Source organism: Elgaria multicarinata, chromosome 2 (assembly GCF_023053635.1).
Source record: "Elgaria multicarinata webbii isolate HBS135686 ecotype San Diego chromosome 2, rElgMul1.1.pri, whole genome shotgun sequence".
Classification (NCBI taxonomy): Eukaryota; Metazoa; Chordata; class Lepidosauria; order Squamata; family Anguidae; genus Elgaria; species Elgaria multicarinata.
In genome coordinates, this window is record NC_086172.1 from 68,594,508 (window position 1) to 68,620,743 (window position 26,236).

General features: G+C 43.3%; 1 protein-coding gene across 2 annotated transcripts in view; it reads left to right on the forward strand.

Annotated features, from left to right (window-relative positions):
• HSPBAP1 (HSPB1 associated protein 1) overlaps positions 1-15,157 on the forward strand; it is a 60,823-nt gene extending 45,666 nt beyond the window's left edge. For both annotated transcript variants that reach the window (XM_063116682.1, XM_063116683.1), the window contains 3 exons: positions 6,320-6,403; positions 12,300-12,410; positions 14,168-15,157. In XM_063116682.1, the coding sequence (XP_062972752.1) occupies positions 6,320-6,403; positions 12,300-12,410; positions 14,168-14,701 (729 nt within the window). In that variant the 3' untranslated portion in view covers positions 14,702-15,157. The remainder of the gene's footprint in view (positions 1-6,319; positions 6,404-12,299; positions 12,411-14,167) is intronic.
• Positions 15,158-26,236: the final 11,079 nt, after the last annotated feature.

Genomic DNA, 26,236 nt, shown 5'->3' on the forward strand with positions numbered 1-26,236 from the left:
ATTGTGCCTGCTCTTGCACCTGCAAATGATCATTTGAGCCTGTGGTTTTGTGAGTATAATTGCGTGTTCAAAATGACAGACGCAAACTGAACGCTTCATTTTTGAGTGACTTTATTTTTACAGTAGCGAATTAGCCCCAGCTACCTTCCTAACTGACTTAAAAAGAATGCCACACAAAAAACCACACACACACACACACACACACACACACACACACACACACACAGAGGGAGAGAGAGAAAACAGGCAAGCGATGTGGTTAGTTGCCAGTGGATTTCTGAACCGTCAAAACCTCCACATTTTTATGCATTCGTATCTCTTTTTCTTCCATTCTGTGGAACACAACTCATAGACCAAATAAATAAATAAATCAACATATATAGAGCAATGCCTTTGAAATGAGATTAAGACAAACTGTAGTCTTCATCTCTCTCTCACCAACGGTTTACCTTCACATCTCTAAGATGACTTTTGTTCATCAGAAAAATCAGCCCTACCCTCTGAATAGACATGGAAATGCTCTTGATGTCTTTCAAGTTGTGTGAATGTATTTGTTCTGCAACAACGTGGTAAGACTGACTAATTCTTCCTGAGAAATGAGTGTATAGTTTTCCGAGGGATTGCCTAGGAACAATTAAATGCATCCATACAACCACTCCATGTTCCAGATGGAGTGGCTAATTTTGGACTGATTTTTTTTTTAATGTGCAAAAAATGTTCAATGCAATTATCATTTCCCTCACCTTTTGGTGAGACTGTCTCTGTACTTCCATTGTCACAGCTTCTGGCACAATAGTAAGGAGTGGCTAGGGGTCAGTTCCTGAGGTAAATGAAAAACTAAGAAAGGACCATCCGTAATGTAGTTGACATTCTTAAAGACCTTTAAAAGGAAGGGCAGTATCCAATGGGAGATTTCTGTTGCGCAAGTGGCCTCCATCGGTTTCATAACAGCGATTTAGCACTCCTGGGGGTCAACATGAAATACTTGTTTCTGTAAGCGGGGAGGTCAGCAGCACTTGCATAAAGGCCACAGATGGAACAGAAGCCGCAGTAGGGTCCACACACAGACAAACAGGATTAAATGCTGAACATAGCCTTCCTCTGTGACACACAGTACACCCTGTTCACACTGGGGTGGGTGAACACATTAAAGCCGTAATGTGTAGCTGAGGCTATTCTCTTTTTTTGACTGAGGGGCAGGGGTGGTCAACTTGTGGTCTTCCAGATGGTCTTCCAGATGTTTTGGCTTACAACTCCCATTTGCCCTAAGAAGCTTAGCCAATGGTGCAACCTGGAGGGCTGCAAGTTGTCAATGCATGCTGTGGAGTAAGTGAGCATGGCCCCTATTTGCATCGGGATCACCACACACTGGGAGGAGAGGATTAAAACGTTGCCCCATGGTTTACTTCCCAAAATTCTGCCACCTTCTCCTGCATGGCGATTAAAGAAGAAGAAAGAAACCTCCAATGACTTCTAATAAGAAGAATAATTGTGTTTACTGCAGTCACACAAAGTCATGTCTAATTTGGCCCTGAACATACATGTACATCACTTAGGGACAACTGAAGAGTTAATCTTAGACAATTCTTCTATAGCCATCAATAGTCATGATGGCTATATGCTGTCTCCAGAATGAGTGGCCTGTAAATACCACTTGGAAAGCAAGAGAGGGAGAGGGCTATTGCTCTCATGTCCTGCTTCCCGAGCCAATGTGTTGTAGTGGCTAGAGTGTCGGACTGGGAGTTGGGAGATCTGGGTTCTAGTCCCCACTCGGCCATGGAAACCCACTGGGTGACTTTGGGCTAGTCACAACCCACCTCACAGGATTGTTGTTGTGAGGATAAAGTGGAGAGGAGGAGGATTATATACGCCACCCTGGGTTCCTTGCAGGGAAAAAGGTGGGATATAAATGCAATAATATATATAAAATAAATAAAAACAGAATTCTGAACCACATAAGACTTTGGACTGATCCAGACTATGGTTTGATGCTGGCAAGCACTGTACACTTGAGACATGTCTTCTAGATAATGTACCAGCCTAGGCGATAATGTACCAGCCTAGGGGAATTCTTATAAACAATGTACTTCTTGCAAGAAAATATTTGGCCTAAAATATGATTAAGCTACACAAAATTTTCTTTCCTATATTCTGACAGATATCTCTATATTGTTAGTCTTTTTGGCTTCTTGACATATACGTCGTTCCATATGATAAACAAGTTTCCATATGATAAAAATATTTATTCAAAGTGCCCCAAATATTCAGATAAATGTGAATGTGGTTTACATGTGCTCGTCATCCAGTGGGGGTTATATGGGAGATGCATAAGGGAGTTTTATTGTTTTGTTTTAAATAGATATAAGGGGGAGTCAGACAATGAGCTGGAGAATAATGCATCAAAGCAGTATCAATAGATGCAAGATTCAAAACATAGATTTAAAATTGGAAGTGTACATTGTTAATCACCTGCTAGAATGTAAAGACAAACATAGGGCGTGATCAAATCATAGTTAAGCACTTTTAAATCCCACTGATTTGCAATGAAATCAAAAGGATTCCAGTCCTGTTACTAAAATTGATGCGATTTAGAAGTACTTGATTTGGGGTCGAATGGATTATGCCCTTTATGCTTAATTCTTCCTCATGGAATTTGGATTTGTATCATTGGAAGAAACTCATAGAAAACAGTGCACCAGAATTGTAAGTGGATTTTTCAATGAAGTTACCTTAGCCGGATCTGGCAAGAAACTAATGTATTGCTCTTGGATATTTCCTGGAAAATCCCTGTGGATTTTCAGATCTTGTATAACGTCTTCCATGTGTCTCGATGGGAATAATTCCAGAAGTATTTCTACAGCAGAAAATATTGTGTTGGAATCTGCTCTTTCTTTGCCAGTAGGAAATGCCTGCTGTGTTAGAAAAGCAGCTGACAGCATTTGCAGAACAGGACAAGTTAGATTTTTTGTAGGAGTTGTTTTGCTTTCTGAACCAGGTGCAAGGTTTAAAAAACCCCAACATGCCCTCTAACCTTTGGTTTTATATGCAAGAGTTCAGAGCTAATAACCCTGTCTGAGATAAGAGGATTTTGAATGAAAGGTTATCAGTCGTTGTTCACTCTCTGTAGTAAATATTGCTAGAACAAGATTATGGAGGATTTTTTTAGGCTCGAGATAATTCTGCTAGGAAAAAACAAGAGGAAATCAAGCATCCTGAATACCATTCTGGACTAACTTAGTGTATGACCTTCAGAAGATCTCTTGTAAGAATGGATTTTTTCAAAGGCTAAAATAACGCCATGGGGCCTATGCCCCATTGACCATGCTTCCTCCCACCCGTAATGCTGCACTGAGTACTCTGTTAAAGCAGCCTGTTGGTTGATCCATAAAATCAAATCATGCCTTAATTTTGCTCCTGTGTATCAATGCTAGCATTGCTGTGTACCTAATGGATGTTTGCAAACACTTTGCTTTCTCTGGATGATGAACATAATGCAGATGATAATGTCTTTTGCTTTTGTAAAGTGATGCACGTTTTCTGAAACACCATAACACCAGAAACAGGTTGTCTGATGCTTGGAGATGGGATGGAAAGTGATGAAGTACTGCGGCCACATGTTCTTGCCATGGCCCCCCAATCTTGTCTTGGTCGCATGCTGAACATGGGCCACTGTTTCCACTCAAGTCTTGGGAGAAGTGGGGTCAGAGGAGAGTTGTGTACAAATCTTCTCAGGAACTATATCTTAGGAGAGAAGACTGAGCTCAGGGAAGAGAGCATTGTTTAGTGGTAGTGCCAGTGGAGGCTGGTAGCTCTGATTTTGGTAGGGTTGTGAATCCACTCTAAAGGAGCTATCCAAGGTTCTGAACCCAATCCCCAAATAGATTCAGAACCTTCGATAGTTTCATTAGAGTTCTGGCTTGTTTTGACTGAAAACCAGAATGGATTCTTAGCCCCACTGAAATTGGGGCCACCAGCCTCCACCAGGTAGAGACCATGCTTTGCATGCAGAAGGTCCCTGGTTCAATCCCTGGCCTCTCCAGTTTCGAGGGATCACATCTCAGGTAATTGGAAGACCCCCTACGTGTGACCTTGGGGAGTCGCTTCCAATCAAGAAGTCAGGATTGGGCAGGATGGGGAAATTGTCCCCATGACAAACCCTGGGTTTACGTAAAAAGGCTAGATGAGCGGAGGCCACTGATGAACAGAAGCAAGCCACCTCTTTGTCCAAGAAGAAGGTCAAATGTCCAGATGCAATTGCCAGAGCAAGAGTAGGGCAGCCTAGGAGTGAGAGAGGCAATTGGGGCTGCAGCAGTGGGGCTATTTATTTATTTATTTATTTATTACATTTCTATACCGCCCAATAGCCGGAGCTCTCTGGGCGGTTCACAAAAATTAAAAACATTCAAAGTATAAAACAACAGTATAAAACCATAATATAAAATACAATATAAAAGCTCAACCAGATAAAACAGCAGCAATGCAAAATTACAAATTCAAAACACCAAGTTAAAATTTATTTATAGACTGTTAAAATGCTAAGAGAATAAAAGGGGCTAGGTAGGCACGAAGCCAAGCCATGCAAGGGTTGGCGGTGGCCAGCCAATGGAAGCAATGCAAAACAAAGTTATGACCATCAGTTGTACAGGTCATGAAGGCCAGTGGATGAGTCCTCTGTCTGTCCTCTAGAAGGGTCGTGCTTCAAAGGCCTATTTTCTCAGAAACCTAACAGATTTCAAGGCTCTGTGTAGGTATGTGATAGAGTAAAGCAGCCTTCCCAATCCTAGTGCTCTGCAGTTGTGCTGGTCTTTAACTTATGGCTGTGGGATGCTGGGGCATGTACATTTGGAGGGCACCAGGGAGGCTGGAGTAGAGGCTGTCACAGGGACATAAGAAAACCTCCTTTGGATCAGACCAAGGGACCACCCAGTTCAGCATCTTCTTTTGAACTGTGCATAGCCAGCTGCTCCTGGGAAGCCCAGAAGGATGACATGACAGAAACAGCACTTCCACATTAGTTCCCCCGGGCTCCAGTAACTGCTATTCTGAGGTACACTGCCTTTCACTATGGAAGCTCCTTTTAGGTAACATGGTTAATAGCCATTGACAGTCCTGCATGAATTTGTTTAATCCCCCTTTATCTAAGCCAGGTGACGCTGAGTTCTTGTATTAAGAGAGAGGAAGGGGAAAGAAATCTCTCTCTATATACTCTTCCCTTCCCTACCATGCATAATTGTATAAACTTTCATCATGTCCCCCTTCACTTACTTATTTTTTTTTTAACTGTTAAAAGCTCCAAATGCTTTAGCCTTTCCTTCTCAGGGGTTATTTGAATATTTTGACTGCGTTTCCCTGTACCTTTCCCATTCCACCAATTATCCTTCATGGAGAATAGGCTACTGATGCTTGTATGCTGCCTCCAGGATCAGAGGCATTCTGCCTCTGAATACCACTCATTGGCCAACAACAATGGGGGAGGATTATGTTGCCCTCATGCCCTGCTTATGGGCTTTCCACAGTCGTCTGGTTGGTCACTGTGGGAAACAGGGTACCAGACTAGATAGACCTCTCATGCGATCCAGTGGGGCTGGTCTTATGTCTTTATTTTCCATTTTGTTGCACATTTACCCAGTTTGCAAGGCCATTTTGGAGTTCTTCCTAGTCCACATGGGTTTTCACTTTCTGGAACCATTTGGTATCACTGGCAATCTTGGCTACTTCCCCTTCAACCCTGACTCCAAATAATTTATGGCAGTTTATTTTGTGATTCCTTGCTAGGTTCGTTTTTTTGGAGGGGGAGTTAATGGTGGATTTATATTAGCTGCCTTACAACCCTCCAGAGAGGAGGCTGCTTTCAGTGACAAGTTGCAGCTTTTTCTTAGAAGATAAGCAGTTATTTCACAATTAAGTTCTTTCAGAACTCTTATGGTATACCATCCAGCCCTGCTGACTTCTTAATTTGTAATTTTTCAGTTAGCTCTAAAACATTCTCTCTTGTTGGCTCTGTTTGATTTAGTTAATTATTTGATTTAATGACTGCTGCTTTTAATTATTGTTGAATTAATTTGTGGTTTAATTTTACATATTGTGTTTCTTTTTCTTTTACTACTCATTTGAATGGAGAGTGGGGTAGATATTTTAAAGAATATATGAATAATAATAATAAATAATGATTCCTGAGATGTGGCCAATGCAGAAACTGCTGCTGAAAAAATGTACTTTTCAATGCAATGTTTTTAAAATGTAAGGAAGATGTTACAATTGCACACAATTGTAGGGGAAGGTTTCTGCAACTTTGAATTTCTGTGTCTTTTATCTTCAGGTCCTGTTTGTTCCCAGACACTGGTGGCATTATGTAGAATCCATTGACCCCATCACTGTTAGCATAAATTCGTGGATTGAACTGGTAATTCCACCTTCCTCCCTTTTCTAAAATGACTGCTGCTTGTCTGTTAAATGTCAGGAATACACATCATAGAGAGCATGCCCTGAAATGGGCTGCATGAAGTCATGAACTGTGTCAGAATGGTTTATAATAATGATCTAACTACCTATCTGTGTACTTTTCTGTTAACCAAGACTCATGCCTTAGCTAGACCTAAGGTTTATCCCGGGATCGTCCCAGGGTCGTCCCTGCCTGCTCCCGGGATCTCCTGTGTGTCATTTACATGAACAGGGATGACCCCGGGACAATCCCAGGATAAACCTTCGTTCTAGCTAAGGCCTAAGTAAGTGTAACTGCAGTCATCACATATTCTTTCCGTTGCTTACATTTCTTCCCCCTTCCTTTGTTGTCTTCTCTGCCTGGGATTCTAGATATAAGGTTAAATCCAGCACGGTGCAAGCGGACTTCTTCTCGTGCAATGGGACTTCCTCTTACTGTCCTCCCCACTGCATCCCCCAGGCACTCCCTCAGATCTGCTTCGGAGGGACTGCCAACCATCTGGAGGTGACTTGTCACGCCAGCTGACATTATTGTTGTTGTGCTAGAGGTCACTATTGGTGTTGCTCTAATATCAACTTGGATACTGCCCATAAAATACGAAACAACAGATGATGATAAAAAAACAGTACATAATAAAATGAAGATAGAACCAGAAGCAAAGGATAAAAACAGTGCAGCACAAAGCACACCCCCACACCAGCAGTATAAAAGTGCTGAGATTTAAAAGCACTAAAAACAGTTCCTAAAAGGGCTGAGGGGGAAAGGTCTGCACCGGACACCGGAAAAGCCATAATGTAGGCACCTGGCGAGTCTCTCTGAGGAAAGCATTTGACAGATGGGCACCACCCCTGAAGAGCCCCTCTCATGTAGGCACTGGCCTTGCCTCATTTGGAGGGGACACCTGGATGAGGGCTTTGAACAATGACTTTTGGGTCCAGGTAGGTAGATATGAGAGGAGATGCTCCTTCAGGTATCCTGACCTCAAGCCGTTTAGGGCTTTAATGGCTAAAACCAACACTGTGAATTGGACCCCGAAATGGACTTGCAGCCAGTGTACTGATATCTGCCAGTTCCAATTAACAGTCTCTGCCCTATTTTGGACTAATGGAGGTTTCTGGGCCATTTCCAAAGGCAGCCCCATGTATAGCATTGTTAGGTGCTATGCACCTATATGGTGCTAGATAAATCATTGTTCTGACTGTGCAGGGTTTGAACTCATGGAAGAAGTTATGCTTGTAGAACAGGCTCCCTTCTTCAGAACTTCCACCTCAATGGTGGAGTGCAGAGAAAGTAGGACCAGCTGTTTGTAGCCCTAGTCCCTTATGATCATGTGGAGAGTCAGTTGAAGGGGGCTTTATTCAAGTCTAATAGGGCTAGAGAGTCTAATAAGAATGTAAGAAGTGCCATGCTGGATCAGACCAAGGGTCCATTTAGTCCAGCACTCTGTTCACACAGTGGCCAACCAGCTGTTGACCAGGGACCAACAAAGCAGGATATGGTGCAACGGCACCCTCCCACCCATGTTCCCCAGCAACTGGTGCACACAGACTTACTGGCTTGAATACTCGAGGTAGCACACAACCATCTGGGCTAATAGCCATTGATAGCCTTCACCTCCTAGGCTCAGGTGTTTGTATGGTTAAAAATCTACGTGGGTATTTCAGCCATGTCTTAACATTTCCACTGCAGCTTATTAAAACTAGAATCGCACAAGAGGCTGCAAAAACACAGTTCTTCAGGAAATAGATCCTTTGTGGAGCAGCTGAGGTGGGGATGATATTATCTGTGTGCCATTTTCATATAAAATGGGTGGGTTTTCTTTCACTTTCTTGGAGCAGTGTTGTATAATCTCCTAGTTCTAGGTCGCAAGCAACTGAGTCCAATGTGCTGAAAATCCCAGGATATGGTACTATGTCATACAGGATGTATTACTCATCTTTTTTTAAAAAAAACACACGTGGCATATAACCTTACAGTCAAATATATACAAACGTAAGAGTTCTATACACTCCAATCTTGCTGGAGTGTGGTGGCATGGTCGACATAGCTACTAACCTCTCTCCCAGGATTAAAAACCTCACAAACGGTATGGAGGATCTGAGCTGTTACGTTGAACGTGGGCACTATTTAACCTGAGGAATGCCTGCATATAATCTTTGCAGTGACAGCTGATTATACCCTATTATCCCTGGAGATGACAGCAACATTACTTTTTAGATGTCGGGCTATCCATCTTGGGAAAATAATGTGTGACTCGGGTGTTAAAATATAATATCAAGAACATTTCCATTATTCACTCAAGCAGTTCTCTGGCTTCCGGCAATAACCAGCTGCTATCAGGTTGTTGTGATAGGTGCATGCCATGCCAGCTTCAATAGCCCTACTGATGCAATTAATTATTTTGTTCAGACTTTACAATAAGAGGGGAACGTTTTTAATTTGTTTTCAACACACTGAGACCACTCCAAAACCTTGCATCCTAAGGTAAGGTGATTAATGTTATTCATGGATTCTATTAGGGAGAGTGAACTTTCCAGCGTTGCAGCACCTTGAAATGCTTAACAATGTTCACATACTCAAGGTAAGCTGGCCTAAATGTGCACACTGTAAAATGTTAAAATGTTGCAGTCTTATGGAGCTCTGTTCTGATAATGTAACAAGGGCTGGGGGAGAATATTCAAAACCTGCAGAAGAAATTCAACCTTGAAGTACATTGTCCTGGGACAGTGTCCATTTTTTGTGGGTTTTTAAGGTACAGTCCCCACATATTTTTCTGCATGTGGACTTCACTTGTTATCAGCCTGTATCATGGGCTTCTTAGTCTTAAGGTTATACACATCAAGCTGGACATACTTTAGACATACTTAACCATGACTAACTTGGTCCCATTGATTTCAGTGGGTTTATTCTGGATCCAACTCATTAATTGAAAGCAGCCCCAAGACTCCATGGCCCATGATACATTGTGACTGTGAGGGAAATCAAACAATTACAAGGCCTCCCTAGCTATTTATGCAGCCACGGCAATGAAAGAATTGTGGGTTCTGATAAGACTGATGCCCTTCCAAAACTCATGTCCATATTATGGGGATTTACTGCTAAATTTTGGGTTCCATTTCAAGTAAGATTTAGTGGCGACCCTCTCAATGACCACTCGGATGTGGGACATGATGTAGTCCTCTACTACGCTTCATTTTCATAAGAACAATAGGTGTTTTGCTCCAGATTACTAGGGTCTCTTAGCACACCCGAACTCGAGCTCCCCAACTTGTTAATAAAGAAGACTTACCAAAAGGAAAAATAGCTTATCACATCATATCCAAGAGCTTTACCCATATTGCACTAATATAAGGGGATTTGAAGCTTGATTGCAATGTTTCAGCCTGAGATGACACACAGGGCCAACAGAGACCGACACAACACCAGCGCAGGCTACGTAGTTTGTACAGGTTGCTTGGTGGGGGGGGGGGGGGGAGAAGAGATACCAGCTTTTCCCCAAGATGTTTTCCAGGGATTCCATTTATGTGCTTCATAGTATTGGAAGTCATAATTTGGATGCACACCAGAAAGCCAAATTCTGCAAATTTGCTTTGAGCAGAATAAATGATGCAACAGTCATTTAAATAATTCTGAACTAAATCAGTTGAGTATGATTTATTTGGTATAATCGTGACAGAGCATCATCACAAATGCAATCAGTTTATTCAACATAGTGCATCCTTTGCTGGTGTAGGGTGCTGCAGGAAAAGAATGGGACAACTAGGTGGAGGAAAGGGGATTTTTTTGTAGGGAAGCCCTCCCCAACCTGGTGCCCTCCAGATGTTTTGGACAACAGTTCCCATTAGCATCAGCCAGAACAGCCAGTGGCTGGGGATGATAGGCATTGCAGTCCAACATAATCTAAAGGGCACCAGTTTGGGGAAGGCTAATCTAGAATTTCAATGGGTAACTTGCAAGACACTGTGTGCCAGTAAGTGAGGATGCACCTCCCTATTCTCCACTCCCCGTTTGCTTTTACAAACACATGCAAGCAGGCCCCACGCCTTCAATCGATCTCCAGCCCCCTGGCGCCTGAGTACCATGTTGCACTGTGAATTTGTTCCTTCTTGTCTCTAGAAGAGTCCCCAGATCCAAAGCAATTCAGTTTAACAAGCAGGCTCTGCCTTCCTAGCATCTCGTTCTGATGAAATCCTAAATTAGTCTTTGTATTTCACTGCCTAAAGGCAACCAGGAAAGACACGACAGCTTGTAACGTGTAAGAATCAATTACTGGATTCTTGTTTCATCTTTAAAAGCTGTGTGCTCGTATCCTTCGTTAAAGACAACATTTGCTTTTTTCTTCTGTTGCTGTTTAAGACTGCAATAATACATCAGTGGGCTGGTGGTACTGTCAGATGACAGGATGCTCCCTGGAATTTAAAATAATTTAGTCTTGCATTTGTAATGGGTCCCAAGGCACTTGCTGTCTCAGTCATATCCTTTGTGTTTTAGGAGCTTAAATCATTTAGAGATATGGTTTGGGACAAGCCTTTCTGATCTCCCTAAATTAAAGATCCTATATGTTAGATAGTATCCCTCTGGTATAAATTAAGGTTCACAAGCCTCAATTAACAAGGCACTAATACATTGTATTGTCTGCCAATTAGAAAAATTTAATTGCTTGATCATGTGGCTTTTATGAGCATATTATGCAATAAAGGCCCAGCTATAATAATAAGAGATGTTAATCCCCACCTCCATGGGTACTCACACACATGCCTGTTTTGGTAATTACATATCCCTTTGACACGGGAGCCTTTCCCCCCCCCCTGAATATTTGATACTTGTATAATACAGGAAATCATTATGAAGCCTCTAGAACCTCTCATTCTTCATCACTGAATTACAAATTTTCAACCAAATGGTGCAAATGTATATGGAGTTCCTGGGCTAGTTGTTTCTCATCTCTGTACACCTATATTCATTCTTCACCCATTGTTTCTTTACTCTTAAACAGGTCCATCTTAATCTCTTTCCTTAGTGTAATGCGGAGGTGGAGAATGTGTGGTCCTCCAGGTGTTGTTCAACTACAACCCCCCATCATCCCTGATCTTGTTTGACTACAACTCCCATCATCCCTGGTTAGGGCTGATGGAAGTTGGAAACTAACAATACCTGGACATCCTCACCACAACCTCTAGGTAATATGTGTTGGTTCCAAGGCAAATGATTAGCATCCGTACGGAGGCCGATTTGCAAGATCAAGCAGCTGACTGTGGCTTATTTAATATTTAATACATCACTCACCAACAACTCACCCTTACCGGGTTTGGATGACACAACAAGCTGCAGTCGCGGCTTGAATATTCAATAATTTCAGCGGACCCACTGCAACTCACAGTGGCTTAAATAAGCTCCAGTGATTGTGCAAACCAGGTCACTGAGTACTGAGAACTCACTAAAGGCAATTGTGTCTTCTACAACTCAAATATTCCTCTATGCAATTTCTAGGCAAAAAGGGCACTCAGAGGACTCTCTCTCTGTCCCAGGTGAAAGTTTACAGGTGCCCCAAATACAGACACAGACTTTCCCTCGCTCTCAGCGTTCTGATAGAACCTTTCCTGCAAAGCATTTCATAACATGAAGGATGTCCTAAGGCAAAATGGGCTTTTCCTGAGATCCCCCATGTCACTGGAAGCTTGCATTCAAAGCTGGTATAATGTAGCAGACATCTTTCTTTATCATTTGCTTAGTCAGTGCCACTAATAGGAGATCATTAACTCTAAACATGTTGGGCTCCATCTAAGACACCTTCAACACACCCTCCCCCCTTTCCATGTCTACCAATTATCCCATTTTTGGCTTTCATTTCTTATAGGATGCAGATCATGAAGCCCGTATAGAAGAGGCAATAACTCGAACGCTGATATGTGCAATCAAACCTGCAGAAGACCCTGGTGCTTCAGATTCCTGGCTCAACCCCACAGAGGTGAAGTTCTCCTTTTGGTTTGCCAGCCATGGTTTCTATGCATTTTTGCCCCAGTGACATTTCTGTAAAGTGTAATGCAAATCCCCACTTCCCATCCCCACTCCCAATCTTTACAAGAACGTTCTTAGCATCACTAGCATGATAGAGGATGAATCCTCATGGCTGCTTCCCATGATCTCGGAAGGAAGACCCAGTTCTTTCAAGGGCCCCCTATATCAGATCATGAATTCAGTAGTGCAGATCATATGGCCAATATGGATTCTTGCCATTTTCTTTTGTACGTATTGTACACAGGCAGGGGATCCTGTGTACTAAGAGCATCTCAGCATGTGTGTGTCTTGCTGGGCACTGAGTTTTCATTCAGTGCACATTTAATTGTCTTTAAATCCACCATGTGGATTTATCTGAACATCTTCACAGTGAAGGATGCGGTACTTTTATGATAAGGAAATACTTCGCCAAGCGGAGAATGGAATTACTTGCCATTCACGTCTTACAGGCAATGCACCCGGAACTCCATGCAAAGTCGGGCATGCCCACTGAACTCTTCCTTAACCAGTTTCCTCTTTAGCTTCATTAGAGCGGAAAGCTCTGTGTGCGCATTTCCTTGGGTGTGCTGGCTTGCCACCACGATTTAAATGAATAGGGAAAACGTCTATGCATACTTGGGTGCTCCTGCACAGCAAATAATTGCTGCATAAAGGAATTTATGATATTATGGGGAATGTTGTTGTTTTTTTTTAATTGACGTATAGTAGTTAACCGCATACTTCCCTAGCTTTAAATGGCCAGAGAAGCCAAGGGGGTGTTGATGTTGGAGCTAGAGGTGTTCTTCTGCATGCAAAATGTATCTTCCACTCACAGAATGACTTTATGCTAGAATGTTGCACAAGAAATGTGAAACTAAAATTAAAAAGCCGTTATTCTGCTTATGCAAGAGGTGGCACAACCTTTTGTACAAGTGGAAGAATGAGCAGTGCTATTCAGCCTATCAATTTTAGGATATAGTATCATCAGACAAACCCAATGAGGAAACACAGGTCTAGATATTTGAGGGTCGTTTCCTCATTAAGTCCTCTGCTCAACTGGTGGCTCCAGGTTTGCCATACAGTTTCTCATTGCATCTTGATATCTTGCTTTTTAGTGCCGCATAAGTAAAAGGGAAATCATCTGTCATTTAGGATTTGTGAAGTTAAGGGCCTGGAGAAGATTTGCATAAAGTCTTGGCTTGCTAGCGCAATCCTCTACATATCTATTCTGAGAAGTAGGTTCCATTGAGCTAAATGGGGCTTACTTCCAGGTTAGCCCTATTTAGCACAGTGATTTGCTTCTCTGAATAAACATGCACTTGTTTAAGGGTTGTTTGTTCCCTCTGAATTCAGCTCAGCTGCTCTGTCTATCCTGCTGCCTTTTCCTAGAACTGTAACTACCAGTCTGGGTTTTCATTGGCTATTGAACTTTGCCATCCCTTCCTAGGAATCAGTGTATGTATGTGCAAGATTTGAAATGGTGATGACTTGATCACTCTTTGTGGGCTTTCTATCAGCGAAAGTATTGTAGATGTTGACAGTGGTGTTCTCCTGCCCAATGCATGGTTTTGTAAGCAAGAGAGAACCCAAAAGACATAACTAATAAGGTATTAAATAAAGTGAAAGTACAGAGGATAGGTGACTAGGAGGAAATACATAAACAAATATGAACAGTCTCAGAGAAGATGTCAGTTTGACTTCTGAATGTATTTCTTTTTTATTTCTCAGGCTGAAGTAACATCTCATGAAACAAACCTTCGGTACTTAAATAGTGCTGTGTCTGCCTACTTAGAACATCAGAAGACAAGTAGAATTGATCACAGAACACCTGGAACTCATGGTCCTGAAGGAATTCTTCAAGACCTCTGTAAAAGAAGGAAACTCCAAGTAAATGCAGAACTGGAGAGCTTAAAATCTGAGCCCTGTGAATCTAATCGAACAGATATCAAAATGAAAAGCTTGGGGGGAAATCCCTTTGGACAGAGTCTCTTTCAGGTTTTGCCACAGTCCCAGGAAACAAACCCCACAGGAACAGCTGAACATGACTGTAAAGACCCTCTCCGTGAAAATGACGGACACTGTGCAGGGAAGATGTCTGTAACGGCCAAGGATTCTGCACCATTTGTGGATCAGGAAGATCCCAGCTGTTGTGCCAGTGCCCCACAAACTGTCATTTGTACAAATGATTTGCTAGATTGTGTGCTAAATCCACAAGTCATCAGTTTAATGGCTCATCTCTTGATGGAGAGAGCGAGTGTTTAACATCTGTGTACTTGCCTTTTTAAAAAATATCTACTGACAAATGTGTTCTAGAGGTTTTTCAGCTCCTATACTAAAAGATCATAAATGCACTGGTTTAGAAAGTTCAGTTGTGAGTTTCCAAACAGTACAGCAGTCAGGTGTGTCAGGGCTTTTGAGGGCAGATGAACGTTGTATAGCATTCATAATACGTAGCATTTTCCCTTAGAACTTATTGGACTTCACATATATTATCTCAGTAATTCTTACCTCTGAGGATGGTCAGTATTATTATCTACATAGGACAGGTGCGGGGGCTGAACTAGAGGGAAGGAATAGTACACTTAAGGAGACCAACCCATTGAGGTTATGCTGACTTAAGATCTCATAGCTCATGCAGCTCTTAACCATTATGCTACACTAACACTATAACTCAGTCTGTCCCCACCTGGTGCCCTCCAGATGTTTTGGACTACAATTTCCATCACTCCTGACCATTGACTATGATGGATGGGGCTGATGGGAGTTGTAGTTCAAAATATCAGGGAGGGGAACTCATTGGGGAATCTAGTGAAAGAATCTCCTGCTTACTTACATGTCAAAGTTAGCTCAGGGAAAACCAGGGCACGGCTGTACAGTTTTCAGAGATCAGATGTTCTTCCTCAACACATCTGATCTTTCCCCACATCCTCAGCTGCCTTCTGCTGCATCTGCCAAAGAGGACTCTCATCCAAGCAATCATGTGCCATAATCATAGAATCATAGAATAGCAGAGTTGGAAGGGGCCTAGGATGAATTTAGGATGAATCTAGGATGCAGTTCATCGGGCCCTGGAGATTTGAACTCATTCAAGGAGTTCCATGATATCCTTCATTGTTATGCCCTCTGCTGCCCCCCACAACCTACCCAGCAAAAGGAGACCTTAAGTGGACCAGACCGACTTACAATGTAGAACAAGTGAAGGGTGTATTGTTATCTCAGAGTTCTTGGTTACTGTGTTGTTGTTTTTCAGGGAACTTCTCCCAAACTTCCAATTTGTTGCTAAAGCATCCAAAACATATATGCGTGTTCTGTTTACATTTTAAAGTCGTACACTACATAATATTGTTGTACGTTGCATCAAGATTCTGATGCACACATGTTCTTTCTCCACCACAAAGATGTAATTGCAACATAGAGGCTGCTGCTGCTGCTGCTGCTAACACTCAAGAAGGCTTTGGGCCAGCTCTTCCATTGTCTCTTCCCTAACAAATTTTTCAGAGGAAGGAAAAAAGTAGAAGAAGTGATGGGGAAAAATGGAAGCATTACAAGTTGATGATAACATCATCTGGACCCCCAGTCCGACCCATAAAATTCCATGAATGGGGCAGAGTGATTGCAGGTTAAAAGTTCTGTCTGGAAACACCCATGTGCCGTGCTAATTAGCTCTCAAGCATATTTAATTTACTCTTTGTGTTTCCCATTGCTAGTGCAGCTACACACAAGTGCTGGCATGTACATTTGTATGAAGATGGGTATATATATAAGTGCAGCTGTGTTTATTTGTTTCATCTTTATTTGCAGTCAATTGACCAGAAAGAGAAAAATACAAATCGTTTCAACAGGGAATCAATACATTGAATTAATTACAGAAAACATACCATTAAAACATATATGGAAATAATACATAGGGATCAAGAGTGGAAGGGAGCAGAATCAAAAGAAGGATACATAAATTAACATTAGGTCTTGGGCTGAATATATTCAAACAATTACACAATCATACGTGGTCTAGTAAGGATGGCCAGGTTCAAAAACTTGGCGACCTGTATGGTAATTGTTTTATTTTGGTCCTGGAGGAGACTAATTGTCAGGGTCTCCGGGGATCGTCCGGACAGAGCCTGTGTGATAGGACGTATCAACTCCTTTCTAATATCATCATAAAAATTGCAAAAGAGCAGGACATGCGTAATGTTCTCTACTTCAGTTTTATTGCAAGGGCAGCATCTTCAACATAAAAGGATTTTTTTATATCTACCTTCCATCAACTTGGAAGGGAGGGCATTAAATCTAGCCTGGGTAAATGCCCTCCTATACTTGGGGGACAGTCAGCCAACGTAAGTATGGGAGGGGGCGCCTTTATCAAGGTGACTAGTTAAGCCTAGTGAGTAGGGAAAGCATGAGCCACAGGCAGCTCCCTGTAGTTCCTGGCAATCTATATCCATTAATCGCTGTCTAACAGTCGATTTAGCCTTTTCTAGATCCATTGCTAGCAGATGGGAAGGCGAGAGCCCTATAGTGCAGATTTTTGCTTCAATCGTTTTTGCCCAACGAGATTTACGAGTATCTAGCAGGGTCAATGACACTAAAGAGTTTGAGGTGGTAGCTAAATGACAGCGGAGCCAGTAGTATATAGTATGGCTCCACGCTAAACAATTTAGTGAATTAAGTCCTGTTTCCAAGTTTAAGACAGCACTAGAGACATCTTAGGGCACCAAATATTATCCTTAAAAATAGATGTTGAACACTTTCAAGGGATCCTTTATAATATGGTAGCCAGATTGGTGATTCAAACAGTGTCTGAGACACCGTTTTAGCTGAAAAGACCCTAATGGTCGATGGTAGAAATTTCCCACCCTTTGTATAGCGAAACCGGGCAAGCGCACCGGCTGTCTGCTCAGCCTTAATCTTTACATGTTTGACATGTATACCCCAATGTTTATTTGTTTATTAAATTTGCCTCCCACCTTTTCACCAAATTGTGCCAGAGGCAGAATATTAAAAATAATGTGAAAAGTGTGCACATATGCGCAAGGCCTTCCTGCGCAATGTCTCTGTGTCCTTCCGCCCTTTCTGCCCTTATACACTGTCTGAACTCGTGGACTAGGGCTCATGTCTTAGGTACCTGATTGGCAAAGCCAGTTTATCCACCATGTTAGACCAGGTCCAGTTGGATGTTTTATAAATGTAGGGTTGAAGGTGTGATGACCACCCTTCCCTGGGTTTATTCTGGATTGCTATTATTCCTTCTGGAACCCAAAGGACCCAGCTCAGGTGCCTTTGTCAGGGGTTTGAGATGCTAAAGCCGTCCCTGTGGCATACCTTCTGCTCAGGCCCCACAGCTATACAGATCCTCGCCCCAAACTTCTCCCTTCCGCTGCCACCATAGATCACCCTGTACCCTTCCCCAGGTACTCGATTGACCACACCAGATGTAAATGAATGTAATTTATTAACAAGACGTTAATGCAGGTTCAAAAGCTTAATGGTTTCTCTCAGTTCACAAGTGTATGGTTTCAAAGTACAATGTGTAACGGTTTCAGAGGGTACTTTCCCTTCAATGTTTCAAATGTAACTGTATAAATACTCCTACCTACTCTACCCCTTCTAAATCACACTATTCTCTCTCCAGCACTCTAATCCACCAAAACAACAAAGCACGCAGACCCTTCCTATCTCTATCCCAAAACTCTCTCTATATATTCATCGCATCTCATACTTTCTCTCCTCAGCAGCAGCATATATATTCTCCAGTCTCTGACTCCTCCCATTCTCTCAAACCAATCCAGATGCTCCACACAAACATCCAATCAGCACTCTCCTTCCATCCAGCACTCACTCCCCCCTTTATGGCTTCGTACTTCGCATTCTGCTACACACACATAGTGAGTACCTTCTTTAAACATTCTCATTAACTAATAAACCTTTATATTAAATTTAACATCACAGCCATATGCAGTAAAACATCACAGAAGGTTGTTACCACTTGAGAGACAAGGATCCCCCCCTCTCAAAAGGTATAGGGTCCTATCTATATGACTCCTTTCCAGTGCTTCAGGTTGCACCCCCTAAGCACACTTACCTGGGATTAACTCCCAATGGACTTAATAGTACTACGTACTGGCTAACATCCAAGTAGATAAGCAGAGCATTGTGCTGTAAGGCTGGAATCCTACGCAGCTCCCTGAGAGTAAGCCCCACTGAACGCACTGGGAGTTCTGCAGTAAATCTGGATCATCTGCTCAGTGGGTAGCAAATGTTTTCCTTCTATCCTGGTGCATAAACTCCTCCCTGTAGGGTTATTAAGGGGGTATTTCAAATCCATCTATTAGCATTTACTTTCTTCCTCCCGGGAAGGGGAAAAATATGTACAGGTCTCCTCCGGTCATTGTACACTGTCTGTTCCCTTGCAGTTACATTTTAACAATTAACATTTATTTCATAATATAAGTTAGTTGTCTCTAGATTAATTTTTACTCCTACAGCATTTTCCTGTGGCGTTCAGTTCATTTGCATTGGTTTGATGTAGCCGCAAGTACAATTGCCCTAAGGTCACCGGCATGTGTTATGTTTTTTCTATGAACCAATTCTGAACTACCCTCCCTACCCCCTGCCCTGAGAGATGGCTTTGGCAGGCATGTTGTAAAAGCAACAATAATCCTCACGTGGCCCTAATTGCTTTGCATAAAGCACATGAATGCTCTGTCCGAGTACTTCTAGCTTTCTAATAAGCGACTGTTCTCTATATCCCACTGTTAAGCTTTGAATCATTCTGAACCAGGGTTTTGACAGTCTCCTTAGTTACAGCATTCTCCTGCCATGTTTTTCGTTCTTTTAATCCATCCCAATGAGTTTTATTTATTTCAGAAAATGTTTATATTGTCTTTCATTTTTTAAAAAAAACGTCCCAAAGGGAAAAGATCATGGATTCTGGCAAACTATGGGCTCATAGCCCTGATTAACATGGACACTAAGTCCCTCACTGCTACGCAAGCTAACAGAGTGCAGAAAATAATAGCAACAGTAAGAGAGCAATTGTATTTTCCCTGGGAAAGCATCTGAGGGACCATAAGATTATTCCGAAGTTGGATACAGTGCTCTGACCTTGCAAGGGGAAGGAAATCTGACATCCTGACCCCTCACAGCTGGCACAGAGAGAGCCACACCTGCTGCCTCTCTGAGGTTGGAAATTTGACTTCAGAAGGGGGGGAAGGGGTCTTCTGATGGGAGTGGAGGAGAGGACTCTGGATAGACCAGGATACCAGTTACCATGAGCCTCTTCCAGCCTCCTTCCCTCCCCCTCCAAAGCGCCCTTGCTAGATGGGATAAAAAGACCATCTCCTCAAATCTGTAGGGTCAGAGGGAAGAGAGAGGAAGATTGCCTCCATTGTTCCTCCCACCCTGCATCAAATGATTGGATACTTTGGGTGCTTCCCATCTCTGAGTGCACCATCCATAGGATTGCATCCTAATTCATTTTGAGCAGGTCATTTGAAGGTGCCAGCTGATCTTTGTAAACCGCCCAGAGAACTTCGGCTATGGGGCGGTATATAATGTAACAAATAAATAAATTATGTCTCCCCACCCCCCTGCAAAAAAAGAACCCTGCCACCATTTTATCTCTGGATGCTGAGAAAGCCTTTGGTAACATTTACTGGCCCTTTAGGACCACTACACTCTTCCAGTTAGGCTTTCCCCAGGAATTTTCAGCTTGGGTGAAAATCCTATATGGAAACCCAAGGTGACAGATCTGGAGTACTCAATGGAGTACTCTCCCCATCATTTCCATTCCAAAGAGGCACATAGCAGAGCTATCTACTCTCCACTGATATTTAACATCCGTCTGGAGCCATTGGCCTGTGGCATCTGGCAAAGCAGGGGAAGGCGGGTTTCGTGCATCACACCACAGAATGTAAGGCAATCCCTTATGCGGATTATATGCTATTGTTTATTGGTGATCTCGAAAACTCTTTATTGGAGTTAAGTTACTAGATACATTTAGGTCACTATTGGGAAACACAATCAATTGGACACAATCAGAACTCATGCCTCTGGGGGCAAACAACACCTTTATCTTGTTTTCCAGATGGCAGTTTAAGCCATGTCCAGAAGCCATAGTTTATCTGGGGCTTAAGGTCCCCAAGGATGTTTCACAGATGGACAAACTAAACCTGTTAGCCCTTAGAACTGAGGCTGCATTATATCTGGAAAGGTGGCCCTCGCTCACTCTCTCTGTGTGTGGGAAAATCAATACATTAGAAATGAATGTGTTGCCTCGAATAGTATACATCCCCTGAGCCATTCTGTTGTCTGTTCCCAATTTATTTTCCCAAAGATTTAATGCATTATTTAGGAAATTTATTTGGGGAAGTTCCCCCACCCCACACTTCTCTTTGACAAAGTTACAGCTGCCCATGGAAGAAGGAGGTTTTACCTTCCCTGATCTAAATTTTTAACACAAAGCATATTGTCTGTCATGTACTGTCTACCCTCATCATAACAACTTCCCCGGGTAGGTTTAAAATCTACAAATCTGACACCAATTGCCAAATGGATGGTACAGGGCTCCATATTTCAAACAGAGGAGGCCTTACCCCACCTCATGTTCAGGTGGCTAGACAGACATGGGGTGTGCTGGTTTGCCAGCTATACTTTGCCTCCTTCTTGCATGCCAAACTAAAAATATTGAGCAGCGCTGGCCTGAAAATCACAGACCACCCTTTGCTTTATGAGCAGTGGGCTTACAAGGTGTCTGGACTTTGGATCAACTATTGGATGGCGACTGAATTTTTCCCATTTGCAGAGATAAAGAGAAAATATCACTTGCATCAAAGTGCACATTGGCAATACCTTTGGCCTATGTTGTGCACCCTATATAACCTGGAGGCTTCTGGGTTCACATGATCACCGCAGCCCACTGTGGCTTATTTACATCACAGCTTGTGGTGTGCAGCTTTCAAAAATTCAAGCCACAACTGCAGCTTGTTGTGTCATCCACACCCAAATACAGTGGGTTGTTGGTGTGGTTAATAAACCACTCAGAACCCATGGACAGTGTTTAGGGTTCTGGATGGTTTGTTAACCACACCAACAACCTACCCTCACCTGGTTCAGACAACATGAAAAGCTGCAGTTGCGGCTTGAATATTCTAAATGGCCACCTGCCCATGCCACAGGCAACTGTGCCTTATATAAACCCATGGTGGGCTGCTTGATCATGCAAACTGGCCCATTGCCTCAGAGCCACCAGAATTACTGGGAGCCTACTTAGCTCCATGCGAGCTGCCAAACCAACAAAAGTGCTTGACATGTGGTAAGCTTGACGTTCAGAGAGGCATGGAATAGGGAACTGGGATAACACATCCAGCCACGCCAATGGAAGGTGGCTGAGACCTCAATATGTAATATTTCCCTCAGCCTGAAATTATGGCTCATGCAGCAAAAATGGCTCTTTAGGATGTATTGGACACCACAATACATGTTTTGGGGAAAACGATCACCTTCCAGTAGAAGCTGGTGCTGTGGGACAGCAGATGCTTTGATACATATGTGGGCCTGTACAGTGGTGGCTCCCTTCTGGATAAATTTTGTCTTGGATATTTCATTGCAGTTGAAAAATGTCCATGTGTTAGTAAATTATATTCCTGCAGTGTCAGTGTGGAAATTATCGGCCAGGGCAGTGGACTATCTGGGGTCTCTTGGTGGCTAAGAGACTCATACTACAGGGGTGGAAGGCTGGAGGATGGGAAGAGTGAGCTATGACTACCCCTGACCTGTGCTGCCTGAGGTGGCTGCCTCCCTCTGCCTAATGGTAGGGCCGTTCCTGAAGACTTCGATTTGGAACAGTGTGAAGGCCATTAGAAGCATTTGCTGCTGCAAAGCTAGGTTTTCCTGTATATCACCAACTGCACAATGCAGCAGCCAGGAAGGTTTCTTTGATGCCTGATCACATGATCCCTCTCATCATATTACTCTCCAATTCTGACATTTTCACGATGTCGTAACCTAGCTATTTTTGTCCCAACATCCAAGACCCATAATAATCTACTCTTATCCTTAGTGGTACTGTTCTATAGATTGTTACTCTTCTTCTCACAGAGGGATCACTCGTTTTAGCCTATGCTTAGACAGCTGGGCTGATAGCCACAAAATTAAAGAGCAGATATAAAATGTTACATATCAGGAGGAAAAGCCAAAGGCTCTTACACATGTGTGAGATGCAGTTCAATTAAGTAGGCAGAAGATCTTTGGAGTCACGTTTAAGGCTCCTGCAATGGATAATAAACAGACTGCGAATGAACCATGTAATGGAGTACACAAAGATTAATTCAGGACTTGTAGGATATATATAATGGTTTTCTGACCGCAATTATACTACCAACACTATACCATCATCTCTTCCAACTGCTGCTGAAAGTGACTAAGGTAGAGTTGATACTGTGACTTGAGTGTTCAAACATTTTGAATACACATCTCTTTATTGGTGTGGGTCTCCAGACCTTATCAATTCTGCATGATTACCATAAGTTGTCAGCCTCTAGGCATGACTCAGTATTCTGAGTTTCACTCTGATGGCCTAGAGTACTTTGTATATGGGTGGGTTATTGGATGGATGGATGGATGGATGGATGGATGAATGAATTGGTCATAAGAACATGAGAAGTGCCATATTGGATCAGACCGAGGGTCCATCTAGTCCAGCTTTCTGTTCACACAGTGGCCAACCAGCTGTCGACCAGGGACCCACAAGCAGGATACGATGCAACAGCACCCTCCTGCCCATGTTCCCCAGCAACTGGTGCACATAGGCTTACTACCTCGGATACTGGAGGTAGCACATAACCATCAGGGTTAGTAGCCATTGATTGCTTTCACTTGGGGGTGTTAGGGTGTTAGCTCCCCTCCCATTTTGTTGTATTCTCTTTTCTTGCCCCTTCCTCCTCCTTTGGAATTGCTTGCCCACCTCCTTACACTAACCTTTCTTCTTCTTTCACCCTCTCCCCTGTCACCTACCCATACTTTTCTTTCCCACTACAACAATTTCTACCCCACTGCTGGATTTCCTCCTCCCACCACCCTTGTTGCCTTTGACTTTCCTCCAATTCCAGTTTTCCTCTTCTCCTATTGTGAACTTCTCTTTGGGAAAGGAGGAAAGGAACCTCTCGTGCAAGCACTGAGTCACTACTGACTCTTGGAGGGACGCCAGCTTTCGCTGACATTTTCTTGGCAGGCCTTTTAGCAGGGTGGTTTGCCGTTGCCTTCCCTGGCCGTTATTACCTTCCCCCCAGCTAGCTGGGTACGCATTTTACCGACCTTGGGAGGATGGAAGGCTGAGTCAACCTGAGCCGGCTGCCTGAAACCAGCTTCTGCTGGGATCGAACTCAGGCCGTGGGGAGACTTTCCCACAGGCTTATCAGGGCTTTTGTCCTTCACAGTCTTCCCACCATTGTAATGCACCATTGTAATGTAAGTCTGGAGGGCATACTGGGGTGTGTAGTTGTTGTAGGGGTGCCCACAGGGCCTGCATTGCTAGCCCCTGTGCTAATGTATGTGTGCGTAGATGCAAATTAGAATTAATTACTATAATTGTAATAATAATGCAACCCATCTCACCATACTGGGGTAGACTATGACAGGGTGACCTGTGCACCTGCTCAGTTGGGTCTCCGTTGGTGTCGATGGGCAATTTCAAGACCCTGTTTTTCCTTCTTAAGGCTCTTCCTCTCTAAACTGGACCTAGACCAGACCGCACTTCAACTAGAGGATGCCTTCAAATAGAGGACTGTCCTTTGGCAGCCCTTCAAAGAAAACAAGAATGACTTAATAGGAACACTCCATCAGGACCCTCCACTTGGCAGCCACATCTACTGTTGGAGCTTCCTTGAATCCATCTCCCTTCTACGTTGAGCACTAGGCTTGTGCAGTCAATCCCCCATCTCCCCCCTTTTAACTCTTTAGATATCCATTGAAATATACCCGGGAACATGAGACAACAGAATCCGCCTGGCCTCCCCTCCCCCTCCCCTCCCCACCACCTGAACTAACAACTCAACTTGTTTTGTCTCTGGCAAAAGGTTCCAATCCAATTAGTAAAAAAGCCTTCGCTGAACTCCCTGAAAAACTGCCACGGATGGAGATGAAAAATCGTGCTGTCTAAATGGAGAGCGCAGCAGCAGCAGCAGGGGCTGTAATGCAACCTTGCAACAAGCAAACACTAATATGTTTTCTGAAAAAGCACTGCAGATTGAGTCAGTTTTTATCCTCTTTCCCGTGGAGTTGTAATGTGCTGTCTCAGCCTTGTATTTTCCCGGAGAGCTTTGTCTTTTGTCAAAAGACACTAGCTTATTTGCCCTACTTAAAACTGGCACCTTCCACCATGTACCCACGTGTACCCATTGAAACGTCATGGCATTGCTTTGCCATGGCTTGCTAGCCTTGGCTGAAACTAGAAGAGCTGCCAAGGTTTTAGCTAGGACTTCTCTTGTGGGTCTGATACAGGAGGCCTTTCTGGGATATGACTGCCTTTCCCCCAGCAACACTCTCTGTCTTATTTGCATCCTCATCCCTAACCTGATGCCCAGATGCATTGGACTACAACTCCCAGCAACCCACAGCTGTGTTAATGTTACTGCTAATGCCTGTCTGTTCCCTTGGGTTTGCTTGTCTGAATAAGAGCAAGCACATGCTTCATGCCATTTCCTGCCTCATGCTTATGACTGCTAACATTTTTTAAACCAGCCATTTCGCCTCTGCCTTTGACAGCAGCCAGGCCTCCTATGAGGTGGGATGAATCCCCTGCCTCAGGTGGTGGAGTGGGAGGAGCACTCAGTTGCGTGCTCCCTCTTCTCCTGCCAGGAGGGGCCTCTGTGGCAGGTGGGGGGAGACATGGAGGCAGTAGCAGTGGATGCAGGGTGGGCACGGTGGAGACAGGAGAGCTTGCGCTGGCCTAGGATAGCAGCTTGATAAGCACATATTAGGAGAGTGTCAGTATAGCGTTGTGATTAGAGTGTGATCAGGGTTCAAATCCCCAACTGGCCATTCAGTCACTCCCTCTTAGGGTTGTTGTGAACATAAAATGGGATAATGCTCATGCATGCCACTGTGATCTCCTTGGAAGGATGGTGAGATACAAAAGTAGGCATTAATAATCAACAGGTGATAATGGTTATCTCTATTCTTTAAAACTGCACATGATCACGCTAAAGAGTCACAAGAAGCCTGGATTAAGGGTGGTTGTTTTTTTACAGCCATGGTGTAGTGGTATTATTTCAGGAGCAAAGGGGGAAAGAGATTAGCTGGGTTCACAGAACATGACAACCCACACTCAAGGTTTAGTATGGGTTGAGTGTGGGTGAGTTGTTGTTGAACTGTGAGTTGTATTGTGTGAACCTACCAGTGCTAACAATTGTTAACCACAAACAACCCAAGAAGGGAGCCCATGGTTTGTTGTTGGGTTGTGAACTGTGGGCTGTTCATGTTTAACAAACCATGGTTTCTTAGCATGGCTGGGTTCACGCAGCATAACAACCCATATTTAAATGACATCCCACCGTCAACCCATACTCAGCCTTGAGTGTGGATTATTTTGTTGTGTGAGCCCAGTTATTGGGCCAGTTTGCCTGATCGCTGCAGCCCACCATGGCATAAATAAACCACAGTCGGCTACAGTGATTGTGTGAACCTGGTAATTGAATTCAATGGGTCTTAGTTCCAGGTAAATGTGCATAGATTTGCACCCTTCAGAGTGCAGAAGGGAGATTCATAACAACCCTCAAAGACTTGCTCTTGGATGTGTTCAAC